Genomic DNA, 28000 nt, shown 5'->3' on the forward strand with positions numbered 1-28000 from the left:
TGGCAACTATAGTCTAGATGTGACTGGGGAAGGAGGATGAGCAGCTTCATTTCAACCTTTTAAGGTGTGTGTGTGCATGTGTGTGCATGCACATCATGTTTTTTGATTGTGATTATTCTCTATAAGCTGAATATGGCTAGAAAAGATTTATGAAGTATAGAAATTACTATTATATTGAAGGTGAAAACCTAAAACAAAATAGGGGGCTATAACCTATGAAAAAGAAAAAGACTAACAAGGAAACAGGAATGATAGACACATATGAAACAACCCAAAGAAATCTGGGACTGTTTGTTGTTCTAAATTTAGTAGATTAGTACGTACGTATATATGTATGTATGTATGTATTTATTTATCAGTTTGAGTAGCCATAAGAGAGATAAGTAACTCTAGGAAGAAGCTTCAGGTTTTCATTTTGAATGTAGGTCTTTATATAAACTATATGGTTATGTTTTTGGTAGAAGGATTTTGTGGTAAGTCTATGAAACTGTAGAATATAATCTTTTATTTTAAAAGTTGGCCTGTGAATCTGAGGAAACTAAAGTTACTTGGTTTTGTGAGATTGCTATGCAGCTAGTACTTGGTTTTATTATCTATCAGTGTTCATTTCTAGTCAGTTCTTTCACATTTATATGTTAATTTTTACTCTAAGTGGAGAAGTGATTTAAGATAAAATACAGCAACTGAATATACTATAGTCTTTGTTATTTTCTAAATGAAAATATATGCAAGAAATTTCAACATGTTGACACTGCTTATTATTCATAAACGTGTGTCAGTGTGCCGCACATGTATCCCAGTGAGTCAGGAGCCACTTAGTGCTCCTTTTTGACTGAGGACCCATTCACAGTTGAAGTCACTCTAATGTACATTAAGACATATTGGAAATAAAAATTAACCTTGCAAACCTGTTGTTTCTGTTAATGAAAAGCTTTGTTTAGATGAATTCAGTGTGATATGATATAAGCTGAAAAGAAGAATGACATTTTAAAGTATTTATGTTGAAAAAATGTACTTTACATAAGAATCCAATTCTTGGAGGATTTAAATAAATATCTTTTTCATGTTTTGTTTTGTTTCACCAGAATACTTCAGTAGACTGTAAAATAACATCATCTACAACTGGAGATAAACCTTTTGATAAAAGTCCGACTAAAACAAGGCACCCTCGGAAAATTGATCTTAGAGCTAGATACTGGGCATTTCTTTTTGACAATCTTCGCCGGGCAGTAGATGAAATCTATGTAACTTGTGAATCAGATCAGAGTGTGGTGGAGTGTAAGGTAAGGTTTACTTTGAGGCTTTGTAATCCATTTGAAGTCAGCATCTCCAATTTTTGCTACACCTTACTTGATCATTTATCTCAGTATATAGTAATGTATTATTAATTATAGTCATCACGCTATATGTTAGATCTCCAGAACTTACTCACCTTACACCTGAAAGTTTGTACTCTTCGATCAACATTCCCTGTTTTCCCCTACCCCTTGAGACCACTGTTCTCTCAGTTTCTGTGTTTCAGGTTTTCCTTGCTTTTGATTTTTCACGAGTACTCTTGTCATTGTTTGCATTACCTGATTATGTACTTTTATATTCGCTGTAAGGTTTGGTAGAAAGCTCTCTTAATATGTAGTCCTGTCTTGATATACAAGAAATCAAAGGAGTGGACACACACACACACACACACAAACACACAATTATTTAAAAAATCTCTTCTATACATTCTCCATTGGTCCTGTAGGTGGCACTGGTGAGATTTCACATTCTTTGGTTTCATGTTTAATGTCTTGAATTGGACATGTTCCCTTTTCGTTGAGATACTTATCACTCTCCTAATTCACTCTGGTCAGGAAAAAGTGAGATTGATGGCTAACCACAAACAATCCAGGGTGGGAGTGGAATGTCATGGGAAGGTGTATTTCTATTTTTAGATAACCATGTGTTTGTAATAGGATATTAAACAGATACACAGCATAAGCTGTCTTTAAAAATTCACTAAATGGCTGGCCTTTTGGTAAATAAAAATTATATTCTATATTACTTTATACTAAATAAAATTATTTTGAGAAAAACCAGAGCGATACATCTTTAGAAATATTACAAAAGCAGCTTCTCTGTTTCTATAGCGAACTGTGTTGAAAACCCTGGAATTCCTTATTTAACCTTTGAAATATATGTAGGATCAAAGGAAAGTTATACTTTGAGACGGCAGGCAGCTGGTTTCAGAATGAACAGTAATTGAAATGCAAATTTATGACTTGATTGTCACAAGTAATGTTACTATCAGCATGTAAAACATCCTGTTTTAAAAAATATTTTTAAGCGAAATCATATCCTATGAGTTTAATGAATCAATATGTTGTGGTAGAAGACACCATTGGACTTAATTTTGGCTTTTAGTTTCTCGTAAAATGAGCATGTGGGCCTATGTAACTTCTGGGTCAGCTCTAGAGATCAATCAGATCAGCAGATTCTTTGATTCTTTGATGAAAAATAACAAGATTGGAGAAACCAGATTTGGTTTTAAAATGTGTACTACTTCGTAGAAATGAGTTTAACGATTTGTAATCTTGTCTCCATGATGAGCAACAGAAACCCATGCTCCTTCCTCATGGCACTATATTCAAGGAAGCTTGACTTGACCACAAGGCAGTGTGGCTTTTACTTCTGGCTCTGTCACTCATCTACCGAAGTGCTGTGAAAATTCAACAAATAGAAATTTGTTGTTCAGGTTGTAGGTTATGAGCATGGAGAAGACGTTTGCAAAGTGAGCAGAGTATGTGTTCTCTGTTCTTTATGCTGTGCCAGGATGCTCAGAGATTCATGCTGAAAAGTAAAATCTAAGAGCTTAAAAGTTATTTTCATACTCAGCTTTACTACTATTCCCATCCAGGACTTACAGGTAGTGTAGCATTTGGTCAAAGCATGTGCTGTGTATATATACCTAGAGGTCGTTTTTTCCCCTAATCTTTTAAACAAGCATTTTGTTATCTCATTTGATTAGTACCTTTGTGAGATACATAACCATTTTTTCTCCTCATTTTTCTGATGGATTCATCACTTGATTTGCAGATGTACTGGCAAGATTTATCCCTATTTGTGATTTTTGTGCTTTAGCCTTGGTTATGTAACCACAGTTCAGTTCTTTGTCTCATATGTAAAGTGCAGTTAATAATACCTATGGTATGTAGTTCATATAATAAGTAAATAGTAAAGAGTAAAAAGTGTGTTTCCTATTTCAGCCAGGATTGTTGACGAGAGCCTACCTCGGAAATCAAAAGAGGCTAAATACTTCATTTTTTCAGTTTGAAGATGTACCTGTTATGCCATCAGCTGCTTTAATACATGACTTGCTAAGAGCTGACATTCCAACAAAACTGTACTCTAACCATCCCCACTGCATTTCCCCTTCTTCCATATAGTGTGGGTTAGAGGGTGGCCTGGGGAAGATTGCCTCTGGAGAGTGCATGGTGAGTGAGGTAGCCATCCTCTCAACTTGTCTCACAGAAGCTTGAGGTAGTGCTTGAATCACATGTGCGGATGACTGACTGATATTATTAATAGTATTGAGAGTGGTTTACTTGTTATTTGGCTTCCAGATGATTTCCCTTTTAGAACTACTTATTCTATTAGTAGGTTTTTTTTTTTTTTTTTTTAAACAGTTCTTAAAAATACTTTTAAGAACTTCTATCACTTTTGGTAAAGCTTTGTCTTTCGTAAGTCTGATCACTGATGTCTTGTGTGACATGTGTTTCCACCCCTCCATCACCACAGTGGTTCACTACTGTGCTCATTCCTCCAGCTGAACTGAGGGCTGTATCAGTGTCCTGGGCCCGAGGGTCTGCGCTCTAGTGTTGTGTGACAGGAGGGCAAGCGATGGCGCCAACCATCCTGCTCTGCGCGCCAGTAACTAGAATTAATTACAAACCAATCAAATCCATTGCAGCCAATTGGTAAACTAATTGGTAATTTTAGCTGTACATCTATATGTAGTGATCTGAATGCCCATAACATTACTTTCAGAGCCACTTTTGTTCTGTTTCATCCTGCTTGACAAAATGGCCTTCTTAGCTGTGGGGACAAAGATGTGCATCAGTGACTGTGAGCCTGCTCTAGCTGCTTGTCTTGTTTGCGTTCCCTTGTTCGTAAAACATGACTCGGATTACAGCTTCATGGTACCACTCTGATCATTCCCGATAACACTGAGCTAAACACTCCTTAAAATAGGTTGTTTAAGCCTCCAAATGTAACTTCTCTGTGCCAGCTAGTGTCAGAGGTACAGCTGCTCAGTCTTGTAGAGGGTTGTTTTCCCTCCTCCTCCTCCTCCCTTCTCTTCTAGCAAAAAGGAAAATTCAGAAAACTTATGGAATAAATTATTCTGAATTAAATCTTTCTGTGTTCTAATGTAGTTGATTTATGTTGAGCGAATTTAATTAAAGAATTTGAATTATATTAGGAGCATTGAGAAAAGGAAGCCAACTAAATTGTTTAAGTTTTCCTTTTCCTGATTGTAGAACACTATCATTACCAGTGATTATTACCTTTGAAAGGAAATAAACAATACTTCTTTGTTCGGAGGAGTCTTTTAAAGTAGAATATGACTTTTGTGACTGAAGCGAGGTTAGTACTGTATTTTGTTTGTAATTTGGTGTACATTTATTATTTGTCTTTGGCCTGATTTCCATAGTGCAGCAATATCTTTTTAATTATTTATAACCAAAAAGTGTTTTGGAGGTCTTCGAGTACCACTTGTACTAGAAAGTCAGTCAAAGAGTTATGGAAAAGTAATTATAAAACATGATCATTTTCTAAAATTTATTGGGATAACATTGTTTAATAATATTACATCTGCATACTCCATTATGTGCTCACCACCTGAAAGATGGTCTCCTTTCATCACCTCGTATTCGACACTCTTTACCCTCTTTGTTCTCCCCCTAGCATTTTTCTCTCTGGTAACCACCATTCTGTTGTCTGTATCTATGTGTTTGATTTTTTTGTTTGTTTATAGCTTCTGATTTTATATCCCACATATGGTGAAATCATATGGTTCTTGTCCTTTTCCATCTTATTTCATGTAGCGAAATACTGTCAAGATCCATCCATGTTGTCGTAAATGGCAATATTTTACCTTTTTATGGCCGAGTAGTAGTCCATTGTGTATACGTACCACATATTCTTTATCCAGTCATCTCTTGAAGGCCATTTGAATTGTTTCCATATCTTGGCTATTGTACAATTCATACACCTTAACAAGAAAAAAAACAATTTGTTTAAAAAGTGAGTAGAGGACCTAAACAGATACTTTTCTAAGGAAGACATACAGATAGCCAGCAAATGTATGAAAAAAATGCCCAAGATCACTAGTTATAGGGAAATGCAAATCAAAACTACAGTAAGATACCACCTCACCTGTTAGAGTTTATGTTACCAATAAGATAAGAAATAAAAAGTGTTGGACAAAATGTGGAGAAAAGGGAACCCTCGTGCACTGCTATTGGGAGTGACAACCTCTGGAAAACCATTCAGTATCATATACTTAAGTGGAGCGTACATTTACCCTGTGACTCAGCAGTTTTACTCTTAGGTTTTACTTATCAGGAATGCATACATATTTGCAGAGGACAGCTACATGAATAACAGCACATAATTTATAATATCAAGAATTTGGAAATTGCCCAATAAATAAACATTCATGTAATAGAATACTGTTCAGTAGTGACCTTGGACAGCGACAGTAAATGAATCGCAGGTACACTCTGCAATATGGATAAACCTAGTAAACAGATGTACAAAAGACAAAAGTAATAATACTCTATGATTTCATTTATATGAATTTAAAAATCGGGCAAAATTGAACTGTTAGAGGTTAAAGTATAGTTATTTGGAGAGGGGTGGAGTAGTGATGGCGGTGGAGGGGGTACCCAGGGAACTTGTAGAGACTGGCATTGTTATGTTTTTTGTCCTGGTTGGTGGTTGCATGGATCTTTGCTTTGAAGTACTGTATCTGTACATTTACCTTTAATGCACTTTTCTATTTCTTAAACTTCACAATAAAAAAGGTTAAATGAATGGTCATTTGGGGAAGTCTTGAGAAGAAATATCAGTATTAGCTCTTGGTCTTTAGTTTCTAAATTTCACTAATTTAAGAAGGAAAATAAAACCCAAAAACATTTAAAAATTATTTCCTAAGTCCTTCAATCTAAAGTTTTTTTTGGAACTTTTTAGTCTCAACATGGAATTTAATGTTTGTTGTTTATTTTCAATTAGGAGGTACTGATGATGCTGGATAACTATGTAAGAGATTTCAAAGCATTGATCGACTGGATTCAACTTCAGGAAAAGCTAGAGAAGACAGATGCTCAAAGCAGGTAATGAACTCTGGTCTTTATAGCAGCCAGCATTTTCTAAAGCAGTCACTGAAATTGACAGGGACTTGAGTTCAGCTTAACTTGAAATTTGTAGAAATCTAAAAGTTGGGAACTGCATTTCTCATTCAGTGCATCAGCAGATATATACTTGGTACCTACTAGTGCAAGCCATTTATCAGGTACAGAAATTTAACTGCTAAATATGATACATTTACTGTTCTCATGAATTTGTAGTCTAAGGGTGAGGTATAATAGAAATGATTACTTCAAAAACCTATTGCACGTGTTCAGAAAAAGATAGGGTCATATCTCTTTTTTGGGACTAGACCAGGAAAGGATTCATGGAGGATACAGAAATGTTTAAAGGGTGTGATGGACTTTAACAAATGGTTGTCCTTTCAGATGAAGGAAATAAATTAAGACAGCCATAGACATGCAGAGCATGCGTGAAATGAAAATAATGTAGGGAAAGGTATAGTATTGTTATTGTAATTGGCAATGAGGAAAATTGGTGTTTTTTGATTAGGGAAATATAAGAGATCAAAGCTACTTTACAGATCTTCATTTGGAATCAGAACAAAACTTCTGAGTGCTATGTGCCAGGCTCCAGGACTGTTGTGATTAAAGCAGCCTCAGTCCCTGCCTCATGAAGTGTACAGTGCATTCACAGGAAAGGCTGGTGTCATATACTTAGCAATGTACTAGGTGCCATCAGAAAGAAATACAGTGTGGTTTGGGAATATAACAAAAGGCAGTTTGCTGAGCCCAGGAAGGCTTTTCCAAGGAAGTTTTATTTAAGTGAGACAAATATCAAGTAGGACTGGGCTTGGCAGAGAAGAAAATAGTAATCGTATTGGAGGTGATGGTGTTGTGATATCTAGGAGGTGGAAGAGAATACAGTGCAGTCAGTTTAGAGCTGGCCAGGCTGGGGTGAAGAGAATGAGGGGAAGAGCGTAAGGTGAGCCCAGACAGGCAGGCTGGGACCAGTTACATAGGGCTCCGTAGACATCATAGAAACTGTACACTTTATTTTGAGCCATAAAAGAGGTTTTTAAATAAGTGAAACCTTATCCCTTTGAACAGGGCCAGGTCACATGGAGCTACAGTGATGCCTTTTACCCAAAGAAAACAGGACCAGGATGTGTCTATTCCTTAATTTACCTTTTACTGAGACTGTTCAGTGGAGAACTTATCTTTTGTCCTATCCTAAAGTGTCAGCCCCATGGGGGAACCAAGAGAGTAAAGGAATTCCAAGAGACAAATCCAGGAAGGCTTGATCCCCAGGAAACCAAAGCCAGGGAAACCATGATATGTTGATCCTTTTAACATTTTTGTTTCTCACAGTAAAAAATTTTAAGATGTTTTTTGGTGCCTGGTTTACCCATTGTCCTTGGGTGAGTTAGGCCGAGTTGTCTTCCAAGCAGTTTCATCCCTACTCCCTGATAATAGGCGATTAGATCTGGTCTGTGTGTGTGGGGAGGTGCATTTGTACAACTGGGTTGAACCAGGTTAAATGATTATCATGCTGATTTGGGATTGATGGCTGTATTGCCCTTGCATAGATAAAAAGAAGGAATGTGGTTCAAAGAAAATGGAGTAGCTGTAAAAGAAAAGCAGAGATGAAAGAAATTGTATGATTTTGAGAGTTTAAGTGTTGTTTAAAGCCCGTCCCAGGACTAACCCTCAGGAGCCCTGATTCTAGTCCTTTCCCTTCCCCCCATGGATGTCCTTGACTTTGTGCAGTGTATATCCTTACAATAAACTTTTCTTTTCCTTTCCATTTTTTATTTAACTTGAGTTTCTATTTCTTGTATCCAAATAGGGTCTATCATGTAACCACCAGTGGGTAAGAAAAGCTAACTAGAGTTTTGTTTCTTGTTTGCAAACTCTAGTCAGCTTTGGTGGCCGTGTTGAGGATTGTACTGAGAAAGATTCTGAGGCCATGTGCAAGCTCAGCAGCCATCGCTGTTCTGGCCCTGTGGTTCAGAAATGTACAGGAGGCATCTCTTCTTACCTGAACCTGTTAACAGTATTTTTCCTCTTTGCCTTCTGAGGCAGCTCCCAGATAGAACAACCTTAAATGCCCTGTAGATGGCATTATTCAGCATAACGTCCCTCAAACCATAGATCAAAATTCATTTTACCTTGACTTGAGATTTAACTGTGAAAGCTGAAATTGTACATGTTTAGAGCAGGAAAAAAAATTGTGTGTGTGTGCGTGTGTGTGTGTATGTGTATACATACATAGCGTGTAAGGATTTTGTAAGACAAAGGAACCACAAAGAAAAATATTGATGGGCTGGATTTAATAGGAAGAAAATATGCCTTTCTACATTAAAAAAAAAAAGTTACATCATCTATACCAGTGGGTTCATAGCCATATAGGAATGCTAGTAGCAGTAGTTGTGAACAACTTCAAATCAAGTAGAAAGTGATGCAAATTCCAGTAGGAAAAATGAGCAAAAGATACTGATTTGTATATCCCAAAGAAGAGAGCCATGTGGCTGTTAAAAAAAATAGCCTCAGTAGTAATGATAATAAATACGAAAATTTGAAAAACAAAAACAAACAACCATTTAGCCAATAATTTTGTTTTTAATGAAACACCTTTACTTAAAATCCTGTGGGGAAAAAAGAAGTCATCACAAGACTGACACTCCAGCACAGGAGTCAGCAAACTTTTCCTGTAAATTGCCAGATAGTAAATATTTTAGACTTTGCAGGCAATTCTCTCTTTTTCACAAGCCAGCGATATTTTTAAAACAGGATATCACTTGTTGGCAGGGTTCAAGGGAAATGGGCACTTATCTGGTAGAAGTATAATTTGTCAAGTCTTTCTGAAAAGTGATTTGGCAATAAATCGTCAGAAGCTTTAAACTTTTATTTGGATGCTCTTTTATCTGAATTTTCCTGTTTTTAATAATGTCAGTTTTTAATGAGAGAAAAAAGTCACAATTACTAGATTGAATGGAGAGTAAGAGGCGAGGTCTGACTGAGGGCATAGGGATGGTGAAGATACTGATTGAGAAAACGTTTCAGTGGAGATTGCATAGCCGATAGTAGTGAAGCCAGTGTGGAAGGAGGAGGGGTGCTTCCCCAGCAAAGAGCTTGATGTGTCTGTGCTCTCATGCCCACAAGTGACTGAGAGGTGGAGGAGGAGCCGCCACATTTTCCCGTGTGTTCTTCGTTTAACCCTCACCATTGCATTTGTCTTGATTCCAGTTCTAACATTAGACACAAGTATCCTGAATTAGCAGTATGGGTTTTTAAAAGTGTTTTTAGCTGAGTGTGTGGAGGCTTTTAACACCTAAGTCTAATCTCATGTCCTTGTCACCCTGGCCCCTTTATTTGGGTGGGTCACGTTGCTGTGTCGTCTGAGTGCTTACAGGAACTTTCAGGTATGCACTGCTCTTGGGAAAGATTGCGACCTGATTAAGTTTTCACCCACTAAGAACCAACAGAAAAAATTAGATTTCTCCCCTTTTCTATGTTAATTTAATCTGCTGTATGTCTTGAATTGATAGACCAACTTCACTAGCATGGGAAGTAAAGAAGATGTCTCCTGGACGTCATATGATTCCAAGTCCATCAACAGATAGAATAACTGTAACATCAAATGCTCGAAGAAGCTTAAATTTTGGGTAAGATAGACTCAAAAGAAAAAAAAAAAAGAAAAGAAACCTACTTAGGCTTTCATTAACAGTAAATTATTTTCTGTGGCTAATATAGTATTAGAAAACTGATATTCCACTATAAAGATACTCGTATATGTGGTTGTGTAAATGTTAAAGTTTTAAAAAAAATCTAGGAGAGTAAAGTTTAACTTTAGGAAATGTGTTTATTCAAACATAATTAGGGTCAAAATATTTAAACCCATAAACATTTCATACTAAATGATTCATGACATGACCTGACAATTACAAAACAAAAGATTTGAATATGTAGTGTCATGTTATTGTCATATAAATACATCTTTATACGTTATTTGATCACATGAACACATTTTTATAATAATTGCTTTGTACTTTGTCCTGTAAATCAGGAGAAAAGAGTTACAGAGGAAAAATACATTAATGTAGTTGCTTTAACTGGTGCTCTATTTCTTTTGGGGATTCAGGTTACTGTTAGTGTCCTCTCATTTCAGCCTGAAGGGGACTCCCTTTAGCATGTCCTACAGAGCAGCTCTGCTAGTGACAGTTTTTCTCAGTTTTTGTTGATATGAGAAATTTTAGTTTACTCTTTATTTTGAAGGTAGTTTTGTGTTGAATTCTTGGTTGAAAGTCTTTTTCTTTCAGCATGTTGAATATATCTGCCTTTTGGCCTCCATGGTTTCTGATGAGGAATAAGCTGCTGTTCTCATTGGGGATCCTTTTGTGAGATGCCCTACTTTTTTCTCTTGCTACTTTCCAGATTCTTTTTTTGTCTTGCAGTAGTGACTATGATGTGCCTAGGTGTGGGTCTCTGAGTTTATCCTTCTTCAAGTTCATTGAGCCTTTGGGATGTGTAGGTTAATGTTTTTCATCAAATTTGGGAAGTTTGTGTCCATTATTTCTGCAAATATTTTTTCCTCCCCTTTCATTCCTCTCCTGTCCTCTCCTCTGGGAGTCCCACTATATATCTTTGTTACTACTCATGATGGTGTTCCATGGGACTTGGGGTTCTGTTCATTTTTCTGCATTCTTTTTCCTTTCTGTTTCTCTTCAGGTATGCTTGCTCTTTATTTTGCTAGCTCAAACCAGCTGTCGAGACCCTCCGGTGAATTTTTATTTTAGTTATTGTACTTTTCAATTCCAGAACATCTGTGTGCTTCTTTTTATATTTACTTTATTGATGTTTTTGGTGAAAAATTGTTTCCTCCATCATGCCACAGTCATTTTCATCTTTGTTACTACTGAACTTTGCATATGCTTGTATTATTAGGTTTGCATCATGTTATAATTTTTTTAATGTTTATTTTTTGAACTTATACTGTGACATTCTTTACAGCAAGATCTTTGTCCTATTTTCTGTATCCAAAACATCTAGCATTGTACCTGGCACTTTGTAAGAAGTCATTGGGTGTTATTCATTAGAACCAAACTTTTGCATTCAAATGACATCAGATAGTATTGCCTATAGGTGTGAAGGTTGATGGACTTTGGAACCTTGTAATAATTGACCTTACTGGAGTGGGAGAAAGATATAAGCAAATAAAAGTTCCCCTATGATGCATTCCATTGGTCTGTTGTTTAGTATAGTGCAGAGTTTGTTTTAACACTGGAAGCCTTTATAGCATACATGGTTAAAGTTCTCATAATGATCTTTAGCTATTCATATTGTTGGATTAATTGACACTTTATTATCATAGTATCATAGCAAAGCATAGTTTTTTTTCAGCATGCTGAAAAATTGTGGCTCAAAGGCTAACTTTAGTGTATCTGATCACTCTTGCTCTTACTGGTTGAGTGAAATGCTTATTCAGACTATATAGTTACCAAACGTGTTTATTCAAGTTGTCTTCATTATTATTATTATTTGTTACATTGTACAATTCAGTGAGTCATTTTTTCAATTGTAGTTGGCATACAATAATATACCAGTTTCAGTCGTACAGCCTAGTGATCAGAGATCCACATAATTCGCAAAGCGATCACTCCACTAAACCTAGTACCTTTCTTCCCTCTTATGTGTTTATTACATTATTAACCATGTTCTCCATGCTACACTCTACATCTCCATGTCTGTTCTGCAACTGTCCATTTGTACCTCTTAATCCCCTTGCCTTTTTTTCTTGTCCCTCCCAAATCCTCTCCCCTCTAGTAGCCCTCAAAATATTCTCTGTATCTATGAGTTTATTTTTGCTTTTGTTGTTGTTCGTTTTGTTTTGTAGAATTCACATGTATGTGAATCATGCGATATTTATCTTTATCCGTCTCATGTCATTCAGCTCGATATCCTCTAGGTCCATCAAGGCAATACCTTTTTTCATCCCCTTCCTTTTAGTCTGTGCGTGTCTTTTAATCTGAAGTGAGTCTCCTGTAGGCAGCATATGTAGGGGTCTTATTTTCTTATTCATTCAGCCACTCTGTCGTTTGGTTGGAGCACTTAATTTTTTCCATTTGAGGTACTTGTTGATAGGAATGTAGTCCTTCTGTCCTGCATGGATTCTTTTGAGAAATCAGCTGCCAGTCTTATGGATGCTCCCTTGTAGGTAACTGCTTTTCTCTTGCTGCTTTTATTAAGATTTTCTCTTTGTATTTAACCTTTGGTGTTTAATTATGATGAGTCTTGATGTGGGCCTCTTTGGGTTCCTCTTTCTTGGACTCTCTGAGCTTGCTGGTGTTGTATGCCTATTTCCTTCACTAGGCGAGGGAAGTTTTCCATCACTATTTCTTCAAATAGCTCTTCAATGTCTTGTTTTCCTTCAGATACCCCTATGACAGATATTTTTACATTTAATAGTGTCCCTTAGGCCCCTTAAATTATTATGATTGTCTTGGTTTTTTTCTTGACATTCTGATTGAGTGTCCTTGGCTTCCCCATTCACTATATGAGTGGTTCGAGCCTCCTCTTTATCTGCTCTGTTTATTCCCTCTAATATGTTCTTCATCTCAGATCATGTGTTCTTCATTTTTGACTTGTTCCTTTTTATAATTTCCATTTCCATTTTTATGTTTTTTATCTCTTTGTTAAAGTTCTCACTGAATTCATCTATACTTCTCTCTTCTAAGTTCATTGAGCATCTTTATAACCAGTGTTTTGAACTCTGCATCTGTTAGATTGCTTAACTCCATCATTCCTGGATCTCTGTCTGTTCTCTCATCAGTTATCTTCATTATTTTAACTCATGATTTAGATATTAAGCAAACCAGTGAAATACAAGTGCAAACCAGTGAAGTACGAGTGTTTCTGTGAAAACGAAGACAAGTTTTTGGAAGGCTTTGATAAAGGTGAACTATTAAGTTCTGCTGTCAGATGAAGATTAGATGCAACCATATGAAAGATTGGGGAAAATGTTAAAGTCGTAAGGGAGTGTATACTGGATGGTTTACTAGGTGTCGCTAAATTCTCACTCCGTTTTTAATAAACTAGAATTGGATATTAACAGTGAGGCATCACGCTTGTGTTTCCTGTAAGAAATGTACACAACGAAAAAGCCTCTTTTAAGAGTGTCTGTATCAACAGGTTAGCAAATTAGTGCACATTTATATTATTGAAAGTCATGAATTTTAAATGAAAATAAAAAGTTTAAGGTATGTATGCGTATTTTTAAGATTCCCAATTTAACTAAAATTTTCTTTTAAACCGAACTAATGAGAGCTTCTGTATTATATCCATATAATATGTTATATTCAATTAATGAAGTGTTAGACCAAGATAATGACTATATTTGCCTTAAATTGTTGTGATAGTATGTTACTCTATGTACATGGACACACACATGAATATAATTTATTATTTAAATCTATTAAGTGTGAATCTGAAATTTAATTTCTTATTTGGTTTATTAATGCAATTTTCTTCTCCATAGGGGTTCACCCAGCACAGTGACTGCTCCCCGTCTGGCTCCCACAGGTGTCAGTTGGGCTGACAAAGTAAAGGCTCATCATACAGGCTCGACTGCTCCTGCAGATATAACGCCTGCCCAGTCTTGCCCACCAATGACAGTACAGAAGACTTCTGGCAAAAATGGCAAGTGATTCTGTATCATCCTTTTTACGTAGTAGACAGGTAGATATATATGGAAATATTTGTTTTAATTGAATTGGCGCTAGTAGCATTATATATTGATCTTTTTGCTTCGTTTATATGATATTAATTTGCCCTAGTTAAAAGGCAAATGAAAGCTTACGGAGATCATTCTAGTCTCAGGTTTGCCCTGTGTAAACTTTAAGGACAATGAATTTTTTCGTCAAATCATTTACAAGGTAGGTCTTCTATAATTTGTTTGACTTAAAGTAAAAAAAAATAGGCTAACCTATCCTCTAGGTAGTGTGCACTTTTAAGTTACATCTCATTATTTTATTTAATTAATATTCGAATATTATTTTGGTACTAAAATAATATTCCATGTTTATCTGTGCTCAGATATCCATTTTTTATACCATCAGAATAATTAAAGGGCACAAATTAAATAGACTGTTATTCTGAGGGCCCACTTGGAATTTATCCCATAAGAATTTCCTTCATAAAATGTTTTTATATAGAAACTCAGAGTAGAATTTTTATATATCTATAGATAAAGCTTAGACTTTAGAATGATAGTAAGAATGAATTTGTGTTACGAGTTAAGGAGCAGCTTAATAATAATACTTTCTTTATTCTTCAATGAAAGAGTCCTTTGTAGCTTTTTTATTTTAGAAAGGAATGTTTTATTGGCTGTAACAAAGATGTTGCCACCTTTACATTACAGATTTTTGTTTTGTTTTTTCATTTTGGTTTTGGTAAGTTATGTTCACTTATTTCAAATAATATTTCTTATTTTTCCCTAATGTATTGCTCTTGTTTTCCCTATACAGACTGAGTAGTAGAGTTCTTGAGTCAGCATGAGTTCTTTCTCTTAGGAAAAGGTCGGATAATATGGAATCATAAAGTTTAGTTTCTGCATCTTGAAAGAGTCTGAGAAAAACCTGTTAAAAAATCAAAATTGCAAAAAAACATTTAAAGGAATCATGATATTAGCATATTCAGTGTTTTGTTTAAAAGCAGTACTCTTAGATAATTCACTAATGTGACCCATTTGAGATGAAGTGATAGATTTTGGTTATAACTAGGCTTAAAATACCTTTGTTAAAATAGCAGGAAGTTTTGCTTTTGTCCACTTTGGTCTTTAGTTTTGAGATTTTGATACACTTGTGTGGTGTATCTTAAGTAACTTATGATACCAGTAGCTATAGTGTTGAAGTTTGTGATGATATGCTATCAAATAATTTTTGTTAAAGATTGTTACTTTTATCCTTCCTTAAACTCCACTAAAGTAAAATAAAAGGATTTAAAAATAGGATTAAAGAAAAAGAGACAGAAGAGATGATAGGAACAGATTTTTGGAAGTTGGAAAATAGACCAGTGGTGACATTTGAGTGAGCTAATTGAATCCTAAGCTCAGAGAGTGGGCAAAACTGTCGTGCTCCACACAACTCCCAAAAGGATCAGAGATTGGTGGGAGCAGATAACTCTGAAAGTGAGGGGAAAGGTAGGTGTTATACATTAAGAAGTCTCCTGAACTCTCTCATTTCCCCTAAATAGTAGTAGGATGACTGTATCTCCGTCACCCCAGCAGAATATTGGAGCTTTATTCTCTAGAGAAGGTAAGAAACATGGTATCTGACCCAGGCACATTGGAAGGTGGGAGTACTGTTTTTAAAAACAAGGAGATTAAGTTAGAAATTATCTATGAAGAGGATATGGAGACACCTCATCCTTGCTTCCACTTCAAGCCCTCTTCTCCCACTGAACTGCCAGGTTTTCAGACCAGGGAGCCCATATCCGAGGAGCACGTCCAAATCTGATAGAGATCATGAGATAGTGGTCTTTGAGGCTGAAAATGTAATTGGATAAGAGACTCGTAGTTTTAGGAGACTTCTGCAGTCTGAAGCCAGGTTGTCTGCAAAGATGGGTACAGTAAATTCTCTCATCCCTATGCCACGCCCACTGTCAAGTGGTGGAGTCTGTTTCCCCTCCCCTTGAATTTTGGTTGGCCCTGTGACTTGACATGACTGATAGACTGTGACAAGACTGATGTTGGGTAAATTCCCAGCCTAACTCATACAGAGGCTGTGCATCTTCCATTTTCACCTCGTTGGAAGCAAGCTGCCCTGTTAAGAAGCCCAGAATAGGCCACTGAGTAATGAGAGACCATGCAAAGAGAGAGAGACCATGAGGAAGAGCACCTCGCTGTCTCAGCCAGCAGCTGGTGCCAAGGCTTCAGCGTTTGGTGTAAAGCTGTCATGGACACTCTGGCCTCAGTTGAGCACCCCAGCAACACCACATTGAGAGGAGGTGAATGTCCACATTGAACACCCTCAGATTCCTGACTCAAAGAATTGTGTTGGTATAACATGTTTAGTGTTTTAAAATGCCAAGTTTGGGGCTTGCTATATAAAAGTGGATGATGGGTATGTCCAGTTTTTGAATCACAGGGGTCATAAAAGAGGGAGAAAATGAAGGAGGCATCATTAAGAAGAAAATTAAAGGAAATTTTCTTTGACAGAATGGTATAAGTTTTTAGACCAAAAGGGCCCATTTCATCCACATAATGGATGAAAATAGAGTGAGACAAAGCGTGTTGGAAAATTTATGTACTAGAGATGATTAGAGGCTATAAAAAATTAGAGAAAATAATCAGTTTGTTTTCAAATAACCAAGAATCAGAGTGGCATTGGCTTTTGCCAGACTATTACTAGAAGCCACAAGAAAATTGAGCAATGTCTTCAAAATTCTGAAGGAAAATCATTTTGAACCTAAAATTTTAGGTCCAGCAAAATTATCCATTAAATATATATTGAAAGGTATTTTCAAACTTGCAAAGTCTCAACATTTTTTTCCCCTCCATGGACCCAGTCAGTACTGGAGGGAAACGGCACAGAAAAGAGGCAAAGGTAATAGTTTATGGTGATGAACCCATGATACTACCTGTGCACCAGGTCTAGAGAGCAAGCAGTCCAGATTTTTGATGGTCTTAGTGCTCTGGGAGAGATGAATCCTGGAAGATAAATGAAATTCTTAAAACATATGATGTGTTTGCATATATTAAGAAGAGATTTAAAATTTAGGAGTGTTGCCGTTGAGTTAATTCTGAGCACAGTAGAAGATATTGAAGCTAAGTTATGGAAAAGAAAGAGGTGCGAAATGCAGAGAAGAGCATAAGAGGTACACCTCTTATGGAGTCTAGATGGAGTCTGTGAAGGGGTGGAATGAATGCTGCAAAAGCAATGTTTGAACAGGTAATCACTGAAAATTTCCTCAAACTGTTGAAAGACATCAAGTCTCCTATTCAAGAAGTCTTCTAACCTCCAAGCAGGAAAACTACAAAACAAATCTCATTTACGTGCAATATAATAAAAATACTAAAAATCGAAGGAAGAGGAAAGTTTTAAAAGTAGTTGGAGCTAAAAAAAAAGACTATTTTCAAAGGAGTGAGAGAACGCTGATAGCCAACGGAAGCCAGATGCTGGTGGAGTGGCACCGTTAAGTTGCTGAAAGAAAATAACTGGCAGCGTAGAGTCTACATTCACCAAAAGTAGCCTTAAAAGTTAAGGTGAAATAAAAAGAAATCCGGAGGAATAAAAATGGAGAGGATTTGTAATCAGCGGATTTAAACAATAAATGCTATGGGGGGCTTTTCAGATGGTAGGACATTGATCTCAGAGACACATGCAGGAATGAGTCCTAGCAGTGACTATGTCGGTGACACTGACTGTGTATGAACTATGTGACAATGTCATATGGAGCTTGAGATATATGTAGAATAAAAATTTATGACATGATCCAAAAGACAGGAGAGGAATAAGTGGAATTCATATATTTTAGTATTCTAGTATCATCTGTGAAGTTACAGAAGTACTAATTTGTATTAGATGTAAATCAGGGGTGAATGCTATAAACTCAAGAAAACCACAATGAAGAGTAGAGGAATGTTCGAGGAGTAATAACCTTTTTTGATAAACCCAGAAGAAGGCAAGAAATAATAAGAAAGAAAATAAATGAGACAAAACAAAACAAATCCTAAGATGGTAGAAGTAAATGCAAATCTTTAAATGGTCTAAATATTAAAATTCAACAACGGAAAAGACTGCTTCAAAAATAAATCCCTGACTGTATTCTGTTTACCAGAGATTCACCTGTGAAGACATAAAAAAGTAAGAAGAAAAAGAAAGGAAAAGATATTCTTTGCATATTCTACTCAAAGCTGGCTAGACAAAGCAAAGAGAAGAAACATAAAAAGATTTTTTTTTAATTTTTAAAGAGTCATTTCAACAGAAAAAAAATCTAAATTTATAAATACAAATAACATATCTTTAAAACATATGAAGCAAAAACTGACAAATGAGGAAAATTAAAAAATCTGTACTCATGCTGGGAGGTTTAACATACCTGTCCCAGCAAGTGATAGTACAAGCAGATAAAAATCAGTAGAGATCTAAAATAAACAGCCCGATTAATGAACTGGACATGATTGATATGTCTAACAAATAATGCTTATTCTTCTCCAGTCTTTTTTCTTTTGATGCTTTACTGATATGTCTTTAAGTCCAGCAGTGCTCTGTTCTGTATGTCCAATCCATATTTTCTTGAGTGTATTATAATGGCTATTTTTAAAAGTCTATGTCTGAAAAGTAAAATATTGGAACTACCTGTGGATTTGTTTCTTTAAAAACATTTTTGTGGGGTTTTTAGTTATTTGATCCTGTTTTATAGCATGCTGCATAATATCTAATTAAATGTTTAACATGGTGTATTAAAAATTATAGAGGCTCCATATAAAACTTATTATTTTTTTTTTTGGCAAGAAGATAGAGATCACCTTAATTCTGTTGCGGTTCGGTTTGAAGTTTTTTTAAAGTTAAGGTGTTTTAGTTTTGTCTTTATTCTTTTTGGGGTGTCGGCTGAAAACCTGGGGTGTCTGCCAAGGCCACTACATTCTTGTTTTCCATACTTTGTTTCCTCAGCACTGTACAGTTGCTGCAAGGTCTGCTTGGCTCGTTAGCATCACAGCTGCTGCTTTCTGCTGGGTGTCTTGGAATTTTGCCTTGTATATGCAGAGCTTGGCAGTTGTCAGACTTCTTAAGGGAAGATTGAATGCAGACTTTTTGGCTCACTTTGCTGTAGTTCCTCCCTCTCCAAGATTTTTGCCTCTCTAGTCCCAGTTGCTTTCGACTCATTGAACTCCAGTATCTATATCAGCCAGACAGGACTGCTGTTTTCTGTGAGGGCTCGCTTCCCCTGCACTGTGAATTCCAAGCATCTTCAGGGAAAATACGGGGGTGAATGTGGATCGCCTGTTGTTGCCCTTCCCTTTTCTGAGGGAGTGTGGTTCCTCAGACCTTGCCTGTGTTGGTTGCTTTTCAGTGCCTTTAAACAGTTCCTTTACATATTTTGTCAAGCTTTTATAGTTGTGTTTGGAGGAAAGAAGGTTCATTTTGGTCCAGGCTACTCTGTCATGGCTTTAACTATGATATATATTCACACACATGGAAAGCTTACCAAATTGAGATGCACTGAGCCATTAAGTTTCAGCAAATTTCAGATGATTGAATCATCCTCTCTTTGAACACAGTGGAATTATTTGAAATCAGTTATAAAAAGAGAGCCATACAATTCTCAAATTTTTGGAATTTTAGAATATATTTCTGAATAATCCATGAATCAGAAGAAATCACAATGAAATTTTGAAATTATGGATAGAATGAAAATCAACATTTAAAAGCTTATGCGGTTGAGGTAAAGCTATGCTTTGAGGAAAATTTTTAGCCTCAACTGCACATATTAGAAAAGAAGAAAACTTAAAATCCACACTTATTGTTCATCACAAGAAGAACTCAAACACAGTCAACATAGAAGGAAGGAAAACACATAGGTGAGAATCAACAAAGCCAAGAGGTTGTTCTTCAAATAGACTAATAAAATTACCAGACCTCTGGTAATACTTATGTACTAACAAATGTTAAAATTTTTTCACAAAGAAAATTACAGGTAATGAAGGCTTTGCTCATGAACTCTTTCAAACATTTAAAGTAAAAATAACATCAATCTTACCAGACTCTTCCTGGGAATAAAAAAGTAGAGTCCATTTTATGATGCTGCTAGCATAACTTTAATCTCAAAACCTAATGAGTTTACTACAATAAAACAGAATGTTTTTCTTGAACATTTATGTAAAGATCCTAAATGAAGTGTTAGTGAATTAAATCCAGTGATTAATGAAAATGACAACAAATCAGTCAGGTTCGGATTGGTGAACTGCTTTTCGGTTATTGGTGTACTACTAACTTTAATTTATTGATAATGCCTAACGTGTAAAATTAATGAATACATTTTTTATAGTTGTAAAATTTGAAAAATTATACAAGTTCTGGGGTGTAAAAATTATGATATGAAATACAGTTTTTAGTTTTTTGAACTTATAAGTTTATTCTAAGTATTTAGAAGCTCTCCAACAGTTTAATTGTGTAATTTGCAGTTTAGTTGTAAAATCGAATAATTTTTCAATATAGTTTTTACCGAAGGTTCCTTAGAAATGTAATTTGTTCATAACTAATTTCTTAATGTCAAAACCTATGTTATAGTTTCTATTTTGATATCCTCCTCTTGACCTACTTCAATTATTTCAGTTTTTTCTTTTATTATATAATAGTGTTTGTGTTGGCCATCTTATTTGTTAATGGATTAGGCCCAAGTTTTAGGCAGTTTTCCTTTCTTTAAGAAAGCTTTCAATGAGAGATGTTTTTCTTCATTTAAAAAGTAGTTATTAATCCTAGTGCTCCTAAGAGTGAGCCACTAAATTAAATGGAAATTAAAACTTTTGTTAAACTTAATTTCATAATTTGATTTTTTTATATGTATAGGTTTTATAAGGTTGGTTTTGTAATTGTTCTTTTAATAGATATATATTTAAAAGATAAAGCAGAAATGTATAACATTATACAGTAAGTTTTTAAAAAGTTAAACATGGGTGAAAATTGGACACAGACTGGTTATTATATGATTTAAGGTGTTAATATTATCGCTTGTCATAATGATACTGTTTTTTTTTTTTTTTTTAACAGTTCCTATCTGTTAAAGACACATACTGAATATTTACAGGAGAGATATGTCTAGGATTTGTTTTAAACTATTTCAGAAAAAATCAATAAGGAAGGATAACTAGATGAAATAAGAGTAGAAGAATGTTAACGGTTATAGAAGCCAGATGATTGGAACATGAGGTTCATAATACTGTTTTCTGTATGTTGTATATTTGAAAATCCTCATAATAAAAATTTTTAAAAAAGCAAATATAACATACCTTCCCTTTAGAGATGTCAAAGTCTAGACACTTGAATAAAATATTATAGGTTCTATGTAATCTTTATTTTAAAATATACAAAATTTAACATAGTTACTATATTTTTAAAAAATAGGATAATGAGTTCTAAAAGTGAGCATTTTGTAAGGTTTTTTTTCCTTGAAGTAAAATTCTTTCCCTTTAGTAAATCATGTGATGCTATGGTTTGTGATACTCAGAAAAAAATGTAGTTTTCACAGTAATGTAGATTTTAAGTTTTCCAAAACTGAGATTCAGAAATTAGCCTATTTTATCATATTAATTTTTATACCAGCATTGTCGAGATACGATTCATATTCCATACAGTTCACCCATTTAAAGTATACAATTCATCTGTTTTTAGTGTATTCACAGATAACCATAACCACAGTCAATTATAGAACATTTTCATCAAATCAAAAAGAAATATCTTGGCAATAATTTTTTGTATTTGACATTAAAAGCAAAGGCAACAAAAGCAAAAATAAACAAGTGGGACTACATCAAACTAAAAACCTGCACAACAAAGGAAGCCATCTACAAAATGAAAAGGTAACCTACAGAATGGGAGAGAATCTTTGCAAATCATAAATCAATGGAGGTTAATATCAAAAATATAAAGAACTCATACAACTCGATTATAATAAACAGTTTGGTTTAAAAATAGGTAGAGGCACTGAATAGACATTTTTCCAAAGAAGATGTCCAAATGGCCACAGGTGCATGAGAAAGTGCTCAAATCACTAATCAGAGAAATGCAAATCAAAACCGCAATGAGATATCACCTCAGACCTGTTAGAAAGGCTGTGATTGAAAAGGCAAGAGATAACAAGTGTTGGTGAGGATGTAGAGAAAAGGGTACCTGTGTGAACTGTTGACGGGAATGTAAATTGGTGCAGCCACTATGGAAACAGTATGGAGGCTACTTATAAAATTAAAATCGAACAACCATTCGATCTGCCTCTGTACCCGAAGGAAACAAAATCACTATCTCAAAGAGACAGTTGTACCACCAGGTTTATTTGCAGCAGCATTTATAATAGCCAAGACATGGAAACAACCTAAGTGTCCATCTATGGATGGATGAATAAGGAAATCGTAGTGTATATATACTACATTTCCATTTCTATGGAAATCCTGCTGTTTGTGACCTGGATGAACCTTGAGGGCATTGTGCTTAGTGAAATAAGTCAGAGAAAGACATGCTGTGTAAAATGTGCAAACTTCCATTTTTTAAATGAATAATTCCTGAGGATGTAATATATAGCGTGGTGATGTAGTTAACAGTAGTGTGGTGTATATTTGAAAGTTGCTAAGAGAGTAAATCTTAAAAGTTCACATCACAAGAAAAAAATTGGTAACTGTCAGGTGATGATTGTTAAATAAACATTTTGGTAATCATTTTACATTATATATATCAAATATTATGTTGTATGTGTTAAACTAATACAATGTTATGTCAATTATCTCAATAAAACTGGAAAGAAAAAAATCTTAAACCCTTTACTTAATACCTCTCTAACTCCACGTTCCCATGTTCCTTATTAGCATGTAGTGTTACCACTATGTTTTAGCCATTTTGATAGGTATATAGAAATATCTCACTGTGGTTTTAATTTGCATTTCTCTAATGGCAAATGTTGAATTTCTCTTATGGACTTTTTTGCCATTTGTGTACACTCTGCAGTGTAATGTTTGTTCATGTCTCACCCATCTTCTACTTGGATTGTTTATAATAATACTGTTGACTTTGGAGGGTTTTCTGTTGATCTTTTATTGAATATTTTCTACTAGTTTGTTGTTTGTCTTTTCATTCTCCTCGCAAAGTTGTTTGCAGAGGAAAAATGGTCAGTTTTGATTAGGTCCATGAGGTCTTCTCTTCATGCTTTTGGTGTCAGGTCTAAGAATACATTGTCTAGCCATAGGTTCAAAAGATTTTTCTTCTGTGTTTCCTTAAAGTTTTTTGCGTCTTAGCATGAGTTTCCTAGGCTATATATCTTATCGTTTCTTGAATCTGTAGTTCTGTGTCTTTTACTGAATTTGGGGACTTTTCGGCCATTCTTTCTTCAAACACATTTTCAGTCAGTCCTACATTCTATACCTTAGGTTATGATATTTCGAAACATTTTAGTTGAAGATCCTTATTTATTTTAGGCTATTTTGCTGCATGATTTTTGGATACAGGCCTTCAGTTTTCTTGTATGTATGGTGAGATAATGAACTAGATTTTTCAGTTAACATTCTATAAATGTTACTACTGAAATAGTTTTTTCTTCTAAGTCGTGGTACGTTCTTAGTGGAGGGATTCGGAAGGTGGGGAGGCCGTTTTTACTTAGCCATTGGGGCATGGACACCAGAAGCAATTTTCCTGGACTTGCATCTTTGAAAATTTACTAAGTTTGTGACCTTGGATGAATGACCAACCTTCTCCTTATCTCAGTTTTGTTAATTGGTAAAATGCGGATGATGGCACTCATAGGGTTGTTGTGCGTATTGGGAGTGTTGTTACATGTTAAACACTTAGGGGAGTGCTAGCACCTGGTATACGCTGTGCACCATGTAAATGTTTATTACTGCTTTCTGGCCATGTGGCCTTACATCAGTCTTAATCTGAATCTCAGTTTTGCTGCTAGTGAAACAGGGATGATTATGCCCACTCCACAGTGTGGTTGTAAGAATTCTGGAGTCTGTGTGTGTGTGCCTGTGTGTGTGTGTGCGCGTGCACATACATATGTATAGATGTTAATGTATGTGTACACTTGCATAATCATTAGTGTCGTTTGTATATTTTTTATCTTTAATGGGAACTAGAGTGGAAATATTTTATTTTACAGGTTTTTGAAAATTTTTGTCATCTAAGGAAATCTTTATTGTCTTCCCTCAATTGCTTAGAATGGAAGGATACTGAAGGATGGGAGACTGTTCAGAGAGGAAGGCCTTTTCGTTCACGATCAGCAGCAGTGATGCCGAAAGTTTCAACAGAAGCATCAAAGTCAAGGGATGACAGTGATAAAGAAAATATACAAGTTTTACCTGACGAAAGCCTACAGAAAGGTGAATATGTTGGAGATGGGTCTTCTAATACTCTCGAAGCTCAGCTGAAAGACTCGTTACACTCTTATGACCATCCTCTTGCTGAAAGAATCCAGGTAAAACATTCTGAAAATCCCAAATTTTTATAACAGATAAGTGTATGCTGGAATGTCTTATTTTTCCACTTCATTTTTAACTTTTTATTGTGAAAATTTTCAGATTTACAGAAAAGTTGTAAGAATCTAATGACGAACCCTTTTATACTCTTTACCTAGATTCATAGATTACCGTTTTGCCACATTACCTGTATTTACATGTCACAGACACACATTGTGTGCTAAACATTTAAGAGTAATGTGCAGACATCGTAACTATTCACCTTCAAATACTGTAGCACGTATCTCTAAAGAAAAAGAACACCCTTTTACATAACCATATTATATTATGGAATTCAAGGAATTTGACATTTATATAAATACCTAACAGTCAATATTCAAAATTTTCCATTTGACTCAATAATTTTTTCATAGAATTTTTTCCCCTGACCCAGGATCCATTCTAGAGTCGCACATTGTATTTGGCTTTGTTTCTTTAATATGTTTCACCAGGAACAGTTACTTAGCCTATCTTTGTCTTTTATGGCATAATATTTTGAAGAGTCCTTTGTAGTGTTTTTTTTTTTTTGGTAGATTGTCCTTCAGTTTTTTTGTTTATTATTCAGTTTAGCTTAGACAGTCAAAAATTTTTTTTAAGTCTTGATTACAGTTGACATTCAATGTGGTAGTTTCAGGTATACAACATTTAGAGAATTATATAATTACGATGATTAGACATTTATATAATTATGAAATGATCCCTCCATAAGTCTAGTACTGTCCAACCCCATATATAGTTACTACAGTATTATCGACTATACCCCCTATGTAGTACTTTACATCCCCTAGTTTATGTACATGATACCAGTTTGCCCACATTTGTTGTTAACTTCGATTACTTGGTTAAGGTGTTATCCTTCTACTTCATTGGAACTGTTACTAAAAATGGTGAGAAAAACAAGGATCCTTTTCAACCTGCTTTGCTTTTACTTCTTGCAATCAGATGTAATTTTTTAATATTTAATATACAATTATCATTTCCAGAATTTCCATTTTATTTTACTTACTTGTTGAAGGAATGCAATTTTTAGATTTTTGTTTGTGTGAAGGTTCACATTCAATTATGTAAAATGACTAATGAAATATAAGAGGTATTCATTGATAACGATACCGAGGCTAGTAAAAAAATTGTAAAATTAATATTTCTCAGTCTAGAATAACATCTGCTTTAAAAAATTCTCTCCTTTTACCTGTAGAACATTTATTTTTATTGGAAATGGTACTCAACTTTCATATTTCCCTTCTCAGTGTTGATAATGGCTGCTTTTGTGTAATGAATAAACATGATTTTGGGATTTCAGGAATAATCTATACAGTCAACTTTTGAGTAATTAAACTTTTGCTAAAATATTTCAGTATGAAAGTTTACTGCTAATGGTGGCCAGGCTAATGATAATATTTGTTTTTGCCACTATCATTCTAAAGATGGAATTAGTATATTTATATATAGTTTTAGCTTAACTTTATAGTCGAGCTTTGATTTCGTTATATAAATGATACTGATTTTTTAATAAACAGGGTTGACTGTATTGTAAACATAAGTAATGCTAATATAAATATTGCCAAGAAGATTATAAACCATGGTGACTGATGTATAGATAATATCGATTGCAATATAAACAGTGTGATACAACTTAAATAATGCTTATTGCTAAAATCAACACTTTGGGACGCTTTAAGTTCTGACCGATAGAATTTTTAAAGGAGTTTATAAGACTTGGCCAAGTTTAATATTCATATAAATAATTAATCAAACTGGGTGTTTTATGGCCACCGCAATATTTATCTAATGTTTGTTTAAGTAGTGTTGTGAGTTTTAAATTAAAAATTTTAGATTTTAGTTCTACTTGGAGTTCATTACTCTGAGTATTATTGGAAAACACAACAGGGTTCTTCCTGTACTCTTTGCAAGTGAAAAATAAAGGCTTTTTTCTATTCACTAAACTAAACAAGATTTAAAAAATGGACATGTTTTTGGCCTAATCCAGTGTTGTATTTATTTTAGATTGTTTTCACATTTCTCTTGGTTATGTGTTAAATATTTTTAAAGGGGATTGGGAGGATGTCAAAATTTAAAGAATATGAATTGCATAATGAGACTGCATACTCAGATATACTGTACTTTTTGTGATATATTTCTCTTAGCTCTGACAAGTGGTATTATGTACCATATTGGGTCTTGTAAGGGGTGTTAAGAGAACACATTTCATATTTTTGAGTAAAATTTCCTCAAAGTATATATTTTGGTGAAAAGTGCCTTCATTTGATAATAGTCTTCACAAAAACCATGTACATGCCTTTAGTTGTTTGAACATAAGACACCATTATACTTGGGACTAGATTTCTTTTGTGAGGCATAAGCGTACTCATCAAGAACAAGCCACTAAAATAAAATATAATTACAGTATGTACTGCTTGATTTTTAAAGCACCCAGACAGCGCCTTATACATAGTACGTATGCAAATAAAATGTGTGGCTGCTTGCTTGATGGTATCTTTTCTTATACTTGAAACACGCAAAAAAGAGGAGGGGGTCGCCTTTTAGCCAGCTAAGTGCTGCTTCACAGTTGATAGTTTAAGCAGAATCAGCTTTTCTGAAGTGGAGTGGTTGGTGAGTACTTTTTATTATCTCTGATTCATTCTGTAAATACCTTTTGTTAGTTCACAGTGAACACACTGGACGATGTCAGGAACTCCGGCAACAGTACCCTACAAGACAGCTCTGTGCGAACTTCTGAAATATGCCCTGTGCATGTGGATGCGGAGTGTATTTCACTTCCTCAGCAAGCTGGCCCATCTCCTCTGCATACAGATGAAGACAGATTTTCAGCAGAGAAGGCTGGGGTAGAAAGTGAAATGGACTCTTCAGATATTTCAAATGTGAGTGCTGCTAACTTGGTAAGAACAACTTATCAGAATTCTGAGTAGACATATTAACCTATTATAGAGGCATAAACTCCAATAATAATAAATCGTATTGTGTATTACTTTATACTTTACAAAGCACTTATTTACAAAGCATTCTATATTATTTCATTTTAACATTTTATTCTAATAGCAATCTTTTGAATATTTTTAAGATTCTTGTTTTGTAGCGGAAGAAAATGAGACTGTAAGTTAAATAACTGGTTCAAAATCATTAAGTTTATATGTGATTTGATCAAATGATTTTTAGTTTAGCATCAAGAAACTAAAGCAATACCCACCCTTCCATGCAATGTATAAGCACTCTGATAGATGAGAAATTTTGCCTGCTGGACTTAGTTTAAAAAATTCTCTAACGCAGTACTTTAGACCACTGTTACTATCATTTGCTTGGAGCTGGTGTTTAAGATGAAATTTACTTACCATCCCCATTGCAGAATCTTTTAAATATGAATGTTAATATTTTCTTAGAGGTCTTAGAGGAATTTTAAATCAAGGTAAAAACTTTTTAAAAT

At 34.9% G+C, this 28000-nt stretch overlaps 1 protein-coding gene across 2 annotated transcripts in view; it reads left to right on the forward strand.

Moving 5' to 3' along the window:
• SCAPER (S-phase cyclin A associated protein in the ER) overlaps positions 1–28000 on the forward strand; it is a 197247-nt gene that overhangs the window by 15945 nt on the left and 153302 nt on the right. Inside the window, exons 5-10 of one of the 2 annotated variants that reach the window (XM_016125783.2) lie at positions 1086–1283; positions 6271–6371; positions 9896–10012; positions 13882–14042; positions 24265–24521; positions 27222–27458. In XM_016125783.2, coding sequence (XP_015981269.2) covers positions 1086–1283; positions 6271–6371; positions 9896–10012; positions 13882–14042; positions 24265–24521; positions 27222–27458 — 1071 coding nt within the window. The remainder of the gene's footprint in view (positions 1–1085; positions 1284–6270; positions 6372–9895; positions 10013–13881; positions 14043–24264; positions 24522–27221; positions 27459–28000) is intronic. The other variant, XM_016125786.2, reaches the window with a different exon arrangement.

Source organism: Rousettus aegyptiacus, unplaced genomic scaffold (genome assembly GCF_014176215.1).
Source record: "Rousettus aegyptiacus isolate mRouAeg1 unplaced genomic scaffold, mRouAeg1.p scaffold_m13_p_14, whole genome shotgun sequence".
Lineage (NCBI taxonomy): Eukaryota > Metazoa > Chordata > Mammalia > Chiroptera > Pteropodidae > Rousettus > Rousettus aegyptiacus.